A 9,170-nucleotide genomic window follows, 5' to 3' on the forward strand; every position below is an offset into this window, starting at 1 on the left:
CCGAACCTTCTAGAAAGAAAACCTTTAAGGTTCTGAGCGGCCCAGCTTTGCCGATCAGGAACCTGAGCTCAGAGACGTGAAGCTGCTGCTCCAAGGTCACACAGATGCGGGCTCCTGACCACCACCCCCATTCACGCAGCTTCTACAGGACGCAGACACAGAACCCCAGGTGGTACCGGCGCTCTCTGCTTCCTCGTGTCCTTAGCTAATGCTTCTCCTGCGACCTCTTCTGTATCTGCTAAAGAGTACGTGCGTCTGGCAGCGCCGCTCCAACCCCCGTGCATCTGTTATGGTTGCGGTTTTAAGAGACACGTGCTACCCGAGTGAATGAATTGCACGTCCCCACCCCCGCCGTCAGCCAATCAGGATGAGCTTCCAGCCGGACCACTTCCGCCTATTGCGGGCCCTGGCCGCGCCAGACGGCCCACGTGAGGCTTACAAGAAAAGAGAGTAGGCGGTGGCGCGTAGGGGGTGGGCTCTTCCCGCCTCTTCACCAATCAGAACGTCCTCTGGGGACGCGAGGGGCGGAGCCTACGTGAGGCGCCAAGGCTTAAACGCGAGGGGTAGGTGGGTGCAGGGAGGAGTCCTGAAAGGGGGAGCGGTGAATGATGGGGCGATTCATCCAATCTTTGGAGGGGTTGGGCTGTCTTCACCAATGGAAAGTCTTACGGGCGGAGCCAGGGCTGCAGCAAGTTTGGTTGCGCGGAGACCGCAGCTGTTCCCTGTCAGTGGAGGCAGGGGCCGTCAGAGGCGGCGGCCACGGCTAGAGGCGGCAGGGCGGAGGTGAGTGTCCGCGGCGCTCTGCACCTTACTGTTCCCGGTGCAGGTCGCTGTGGGTGGAAGTGCACCGGCGCCGGCGCCGGGGACGCTTATGTAAGGGTGGCGCGCGCCAAGGCGACGTGGGTTCCGCGAGTGTCGGGGAGACGGCTGCCGGCACTGCACGACGCGGCGCGACTGGACGTGCACAGTCCCTCCTCCCCCCTCGAGCACCCGGGAGTCACGGACCCGCCCCCCTCCTTTGCTCTGGGCTCGCAGTAGCCCCTGGCTGCCGGAGCATCCTTCAGGCGCAGGCAACTCGTTCCGCTCCTCTGGCGGCCCACATTGACCTCAAGCCTGCTCTCGCGGGCCCATTTTCGAGATAGAGAAACTGACGCTTCAAGCCCTAAAGTGCTTCGCGCCAGCTTCCCGTGAGGGCTCGTATTCCAGTCTGTCAGAATGGGGCGCTCACGGTAGCCCCATCATACTGCATATGAAATCTGTGCCGGGAGCATTAGAGAGACTTTTCCTTGTTCTTGATGTTTATACCACATCTTCACGGGGAAGCTCCTAGGAACCCCTGGGTTCCACTTTGGTTCAGGTGTGGAAGGAATTCTGAGGCTTCCAAGATTCAGTGATCCATCCATCCAAAGCCCCTGAGGAGGTGTGCCCGGGCACAGCCCGTTATTTCTACAGCATATAGTGTATGAAGTGCGTTTGGGACGTGCCTTTCTGGACAATTGTGAAGCCCTGGCTTTGAGGACTTGTGCTTGCAGGTCCCTCCCAGAGTGACTTGCCCTGTGTACTTTGAGGGAGTTGTTTTACCTTTGCAGGGCTCTTTCCTCGTGTCACAAGCTTTGGAATCAAGTAAGATTTCTAGGTCTCCGGCAGGTTTGAAAATTTTAAAACATCTGAAGGTCTCTTCATTTTATGAAAGAGGTCATTACTAATTACTCCCGTTCTCCTGAGAAAACTGAAGTTCGAAGAGCCAGCTAGATGGACTCAGTCCCTAGATCACAGCTAGAGCCCCGAGTCTTTGCCTTCCCTGTTGCTCCCTCACCCACTGCCTCCAGCAATCCTGGCTCTAGCCTCCTGCTTGTCACCCTTTCCCTGTATATGATGCAAATGCTCATGCTGGGGGTGGACATGCTGAGCCTTCTACCTGCTTACAGCTAAAGCTTGTTGTTTGCCTATTCTTCACTGTTAACTCTCAAACTCTTCATTTTTGGAGACAAGATCTCGCAGTGTAGCCCAGGCTGCCTTTGAACTCATGATCCCCCTGTCCCCCTGCATGTCCCTCTCAAGATTTTTAATCTTAGCACTTGACACTCAATCCTAATGGCCACATACTACAAAACACTCCTGCACCTAAGGCTCTGGGAACATTGTCAAAGAGGGGATGGAAAGATTTTAAGAGCTAGAGGATTGGGGAGTTTGCTCCAAGATTATGTCTCCTAATAATTAATGTTAGCTGTAAAATCTCACCAACATGGGTGTCTAAATGTGATCTGATGAAGGGTGACACCAATGGACATACTAAAGTAAGTGGGGATGGGGAATCCACAAGGCTCCAACCCTGCACGAAGAGCTATAGGTAACTCAGGAAAGCTGGCAGTGGGAAAAGGAGTCTTCCCTAGGGAAGAGCACACCAATTGGTTTTTCAATGCCAAACGACCATCCCTGAAAACATACCTACAAGTAACATAATGTGGATGGAGTAAGTTATAGTTAGGACTACCTACCTATCTACCTACCTGTCTATCTGTCTATCTATCTATCTGTCTGCAATAACGGTTAATGAAAAAAGAGGCCTTGAATTTGAAGAAGACTGGGGAAGGGCATATGAGAAGGTTTGGAGGGGGGAAATGGAAGGGAGAAATGTAATTATAATCTCCAAGAATTAAGAAAAGAAAAAGCATTGGTTTTTCAGGAAGGAGAAAAAAAAAGACATGTGCCACCATGAAGAGATTTTTTTGTTTTTTTGTTTTTAATTTTGTCTATTTTTTATGTATGTGAGTACACTGTCATAGTCCTCAGGGCATCAGATCCTACTACAAATGGTTGAGAGCCACCATGTGGCTGCTGGGAATTGAACTCAGGATCTCTGGAAGAGCAGTCAGTTCTTTTAACTGCTGAGCCATCTCTCTAGCCCATTTATTTTTTAAAGAGTTTTTATGTAATTGAGGCTAACCTTCAACTCTCATCCTTCTGCCTCTACTTCACAAGCTCTAGTATAGGTGCACACCCAGCTCCTTCCTGCTTTTCTCTTGCACTATCCCAAATGCTGGGTGCTGGGTGCATGTCCTCCCAAGTTCCACATTATCATCATTTGTGTCCCTAACACTGTCATTGGAACAATTCAGTGCTTAATAAATGTTTGGATGAATTTGAAAAGCTCAGGGTGAAAACCAGTGAGGCTAGTAGGGCAGAAGCTGGGGAAGGCAGAAAGAAGTCAGTTTGGGGCAATGGCTGTGGTCATTAGGAGGGAGTCTCATCTTTCTGGAATACTTTTCTGTGTGAGCCAGGTGCCTCATTCAGGTCATTCTACTTCTAGAAAATTCTTGTGAGCCTTCTCTTTTGTTGCCTCTGGTAGTGTGTTACCTCTTTTGAATGAACCCCTACTTTTTGTATTCTGGAAGTGCCTGGCTGCTCCTATATTAGTGTTGAGTTGTGTAGTGAGATAGAACTAGTGTCTGAGACTGAAGTGCAGGCTGCTCCTGAGGGTTAGAGGCAGTTGTGTGGAGAAAGTGCCTCAGGGCTGATTTCTTGTCCTGAGGTATCCTATGCAGAACTTGCACCTGCTCATTCGCTGGGACCTCACCTGAGCCTGTGGCTACCTGCCATGAAGGAGGACCTGAAAGTGGAAGATGGGAAATTGGCAAAGAGAATAAACTATTCGCTTATTGAATGGGAAGTTTGCCTCAGCTGGCTTCTCAAGTGGCTGGACATTATGGCCTGTGCTTGCAGTCCCACAGCACTCAGGAGGTGAGGCAGGAGGGTTGAAAATCTGAGGCCAATATCCTCAACTATACAGTGAAACCCGTTTCCTTCTTATGGCGCTGCTCAAAAAGACAAGACTTTAATGTTGTCTTACCCTTGACCTCTTGAACTCAAGGTCACTTCTGTAGCTGCCTTTGAGACTATTCACTTTTCATCAAGCTGTTTTTTAATGTCTATCCTCTGCTTCTTATTTCTAGTGACCTTGTTTTCTTCAGGGCCTTTCTTCTTGTTCTGTCAAAATTTGAACTATTCTTCAAAACTAGTGGCTTTACTGAATTAAGCTTGCCAATCTATTCAGTTGGCTATGGCTCTCTATTTTAATATGATGATGATGTTATTAATTATAAAAGCCAACATGTATATATTTGTGTGTTCACGCCTGTTAGTGTGTATGTGTGTACTGCCACTCTATGATAGGGACTCTGTGTACAAAGAGGTGAGACAATTCATTCAAAATCATACAAGTAGAAATGGCATGGCTGGAATTAGCCCTGGGTTCAGGTCCGGCTAACTGCTTCTCATGTTTCATCCCACATTGGTTTATAACAGTTTATTGGTACTTTTTGGCAGTACCTTTTGGCAAGGATCTCTATGTAAGGCAGTATTCAGTAAATGTTTTATTGAAGTAAATGCCCTAAACATTCTGTTTCATTTTGACATAATCTATTATGACAACTGGTTTTCTGTAGACAAGTGAGCTTGCTGGTCTGTCTCCCACTTTGCTGTTTTTTTTTTTTTTTTTTTTTTTTTTTGAGCCCACAAGTGGTCTTTAGAAAAGAAGTAGCCTACAGAGTACCCAAAGCAGCTATACACTCCCTGTGTGTTTCTGGGGTGGGGGTCCTTAAATATTGAGGTGTGCTCTTAAGTATGGCAAGGAGGGGCCTAGCAAGAAAGGATAAGAGGAGGGGCGTGTGCGAAGAGAAGATGCATGGCAGGTCACGTAGGCCTGTACTTCATTAGTGTCAAGTTGCACAGTGAGATAGGCCAGCATCTGAGAATCAGGAGTGCAGGTAGCTCTTGAGGAGTAGGTGCTGCTGCCTAGAGAAAGTACATCTGGAGCTGGAGGGAGGAGGGAGGAAAGAAAAAGCACTTTGGAGGAGACAGCCTTGTGAGTTTTGTTCTTTCATAGTGGTTCCAGACAAGCGTTTACTTAAATGGTTATTGCATGTTGGCCCTCATCAGAGCGTGCCTGTTTCCTCGTTTAGTGCTGGGGACTGATTGAGCCTAGGGTCCCATGGATACTAGTCAAGTGCTGTATCACTGAGCTACATCCCAGTCTTGTTTATATACATACCTTTATTTTATGTGTATGGGTGTTTTGGCTGCATGTGTGAATGTATGTATGTATACATACCGTGCATGTGCTCAGTGCTCATGCAGCCCAGGTATTGTATCCCCTGGAACTAGAATTACAGAAGGTTTTGAGCGGTCATGTGCTTGTGAGAACTATACCTGGGCCCTCTGCAAGAACAAGTGCCTTTTTTTTTTTTACCCTGTTTCCAGTCCCCTTTTACCTTTTATTTGGAGACAGAGGCTTTGAATTTGTGATTCTTCTACTCCTGTACAGGCTCATGTGTAACTCCAGAGGCAGAACAATCACAGATTCTAAGCCTCTGTTTTTCTTCTCAGTTATTGCTATTGCCCCACATTTTATAGATGACTGGGTGGCAGAGCAGTAAGATGTGGGGTGCAGGCAGCAGGGGCATTTTGTGACCCTTATAGAACAAGCAGTTCTGTGCACTTCCAGTGTTTCTGACATTCCCAGGTTCTCTGGGGAGTGTCTGGAGAAATGAGGATAACAGCCTTTTTTTTTTCCCCCCTCTTTTACTGTAGCTAACATCTACCTTCTGGAGAGCTGACAGCACCAATGGTGAGTTCTGAGCCTGAGCCCAGGCCTGTCAATGGGTCACATGGGAGTTTCTTAAGATACTGTAGTCCTAATGTGGGCATGCCATCTTTTAAGTTCAGTCAGTACAAAAAGGTACACTCTTAGCTTTTGGAAAATCTCCACTTCATTTTGATCTCTGCATTTTTCTGGGTTTTCACAAGAAGGTGACATCTGGTTCTTTGTAAGCTCCACTTGGCAGCTGGCCAGCTGCAGCAGGAGGCCCTTTTTCTGGAAGGGTGTGCCTTGGGAAGCTGGGCAGGGGATAGTGGTGCTGACCTACAGGAAGCATCCCTTCTGTGCAGCCTTTGAGAAGACCCCATGTTCAGAGACAGGCATTTGGCAGTGGCACTCAGCTGTTAAGAGCACTGGCTGCTGACAGCCTGGAGATGGTCAGCTGTGACATGAGAGGAGATTGTATCATCTAGTTGTAAAAAATACTTGATGCATTTCTCTGATGAACAAGGGGTAAAAGCAGAACTGTCCCTTTTTCTGCCTACAGAGCATTCAGCAGCACTGCCCACTTTTGTTTTGCCTTTGAGACAGTTTCTTCGTGTAGTCCTGGCTGACCTGGAACTGGCTCTGTAGACCAGGCTGGCCTTGAACTCAGAATGTCTCCTATCTCTGTCTCCTGAGTAAAGGCATGTACCGCCATGCCCAGTAAACCTGCCACTCTTAAACACTTCTTCCTTGGGGCTTCTCTGGGTTGCAGGTCACTGAGAGATCCATGTGTGTCTGCTCAGTCTGAGTTCTAATGCAATGGTTTGGGCCAACATCTCTCTCCAGTCCAGTCTCCCTCTGGTTTGTAAGAAGAGATGCTCTTTCCCTCTCTTTGAGCTGCTCTCCCTGTTTCACAGCTAGGGACCCTGGGGACTTTGTTGTTGTTTCTCCAGAGCACATGTTTATTGTGGGGTAGAGATTTCTTTGTACAGGGATTTTTTTTTTTAACTAATTGTGCAAAGAATTTTCTCAGGATGTCCTTCTTGACCCATGAGTTCCTGTTCTCTCTCTCTCTCTCTCTCTCTCTCTCTCTCTCTCTCTCTCTCTCTCTCTCTCTCTCTCCCCCCTCCCCCCCCCCCCTCCCCCTCCCCCTCTCCCTCCCCCTCTCAAGATTTTGTGTGTATGGGTGTTTTGCCTGTGCACCACATGCATTACAGTGCCTGAGGAGTCCTGAAGAAGGTGAAGGTACCATATCCTTCTGGAACTAGTTACAGATGGTTGTGTGTGGGCATTGGGAACCAAACCTGAGTCCTCTGGAAGAGCATCCAGTGCTCTTAGCTGCTGACCCATTTCTCCAGTCTAGCGTTGGTCACTTTTGAGATCTTCCACATTTCTCTTGTCCTAGGCCTTGGGTCAGTAGTAGGTGTCTTTAATTCTACCACACATCTTCTTACAAAGTCCATGGAGAAAAAGCTGATGGGTACCTTTTGGAAATGGTCTATTCTATTGATATGTGAGACTCTTATCATGTTTTCCACCACTCACTCATATTTTCTGGCTCTGTGTACTAATTATTAGTATAGGGCCAAGGTATGGAAGAAAATGAAGCCCACAGAAGGTTCATGAGTAGAATCCAGGATGCTGATGCCTGTTGTTTTTTAAGGCTGTCATCTTTTACAGATGACAAATCTATCAGTTAGAAGAGAAAGGTAGTTGCCAAGAAGGGACTACTCCCAGGTTATTTGCTTTGTCAAAGCTTGTTCTGCTCATCAGTTCCCAGAGCCCTGCTATTTCCCCAGAGCTTTTCTTCGTTACAGTATCCAAGACTCTGTCATCTTAGCTGGGTCCTTTCTGCTCTATACCTTTCTCCTGGGAATTTTAGAGGGAAGTGAATGTCTGTTGTTGTTACTAAGTATCCCACCAGAAGACAGAACCCGGGTTTCCCAACCCACCTCAGTCTGCAGTTTGTATGTTACTTTTGTCTTAATTTGTAATCTGGACTCCAGCCCAGCCTGGGATATGCCAAGGCTGCTGGAAATACCTTGCTCCAGCTATGTGAGTGTGGGCTAGGCCAGACTCCTGTGGCAGCTCCTCTTCTGACCCACATGCAACATGACATCCCAAGCTGAGGTTACAGGGGAAATTCCATGAGCTAGCTGTGCTGAGTCATGCTTAAATCTCCTTTCTCCTGTTCATCAGAAGTCATTCCACAGTCTGTAACAGTTAACTCTAAGACTATCAGGCTGTAACCTATATCTGCACTTGCTTTACATTTCTGAGTGTTTTCCCCACTGACATGCTATCAGTTGATAAGAAATTTATTAATAAATCATTAAAGTAAATGTAGTATTTATTTTTGGGAGATATTCCTTTCATGCATAAGAGACCTGAGATTTTGGAAGCCTCAGTGACTGGGTATGTTTCCATGAGGGTGAGTAGCATGTTTGGGTGAGGTGTTGGGTACCACACCCCAGCCTGACCAATGGAGCTTTGAGAAATACCAGATCATTCATAGTGATTTTGGTTGAAAAGGTTTTGTTTGTTTGTTTGTTTGTTTGTTTTTTGAGACATGATTTTGCTGTGTAGTCTTTGTTGGCCTGAAACTCACAGAGATCTGCCTGCCTCTACCGTCTGAGTACTGGGATTAAAAAGGCAGGCACCACCATGCCAAACTGAAAAGTGTGAGTTTTGAGTTATTAAAATTGAAAATTAAAACATCTAGTTCTTTTAAGGACTTTTAAGTTTAACTCTCTAAGTGTAAACACTGAAATTTTCCATTCTATGATTTTAGAAAGATTTAACAATCACTTTGAAAGGCCTTTTGATTAATGTTAGTCTCCTTTGAATAATTCATTAAACCCATTTGAAAGTTTTAAATTGAATTTATAAATTATAGTCACCTTCTCTTAATTATTTTATTATTTCTTCCAATTGCCTGATTAAAAATCCCTTAATATTTTAATTACTCTTATAAATTTAATGAATTAAGCCAACTCTTAAATTGTCTTAAACATTCCTGTTATGTTTTATTTATTTATTTTTTAATTTTTTGTGTTTTTTGAGACAATATTTTACTCTGCTCCTTGGAACTTACTATATAGTACACGCTAGCTTTGACTTGCAGTAATCCTGCCTTAGTGTTGGAATTACAGGCATGAAGTACCATGGCCAGCCCTATCCTGGTTTAAGATTTATTTTATTTTAATGTGTGTGTGTCTATGTGAGTCTATGTGAGAGAGTGAGAGAGACTGTATCTGACTGAATTTCTACTGGTGTGTGTGTGTGTGTGTGTGTGTGTGTGCGCGCGCGCGCACCCTGCCTATGTTCAAATCAGTTGGTTTGTTTGCTTTAATGGGTATTTTCCCTTTGCCTAGGAGTGGAGTGGTTGGATCACAGGTAGTTGTTAAACTCTTCTGTACTGGCTAGTTTTGTGTCAACTTGACACAGCTGGAGTTATCACAGAGAAAGGAGCTTTAGATGGGGAAATGTCCCCATGAGATCTAGCTGTGGGGCATTTTCTCAATTAGTGATCAAGGGGGAGAGGCCCCTTGTGGGTGGTGCCATCTCTGGACTGGTAGTCTTGGGTTCT

General features: G+C 46.2%; 1 protein-coding gene across 2 annotated transcripts in view; it reads left to right on the forward strand.

Annotated features, from left to right (window-relative positions):
- Window positions 1-673: 673 nt before the first annotated feature.
- Window positions 674-9,170, forward strand: part of Pc (pyruvate carboxylase) — a 112,753-nt gene continuing 104,256 nt past the window's right edge. Inside the window, exons 1-2 of one of the 2 annotated variants that reach the window (XM_021198720.2) lie at window positions 674-783; window positions 5,590-5,626. In XM_021198720.2, the coding sequence (XP_021054379.1) occupies window positions 5,624-5,626 (3 nt within the window). In that variant the 5' untranslated portion in view covers window positions 674-783; window positions 5,590-5,623. The remainder of the gene's footprint in view (window positions 784-5,589; window positions 5,627-9,170) is intronic. The other variant, XM_029531917.1, reaches the window with a different exon arrangement.

Source organism: Mus pahari, chromosome 1 (genome assembly GCF_900095145.1).
Source record: "Mus pahari chromosome 1, PAHARI_EIJ_v1.1, whole genome shotgun sequence".
Lineage (NCBI taxonomy): Eukaryota > Metazoa > Chordata > Mammalia > Rodentia > Muridae > Mus > Mus pahari.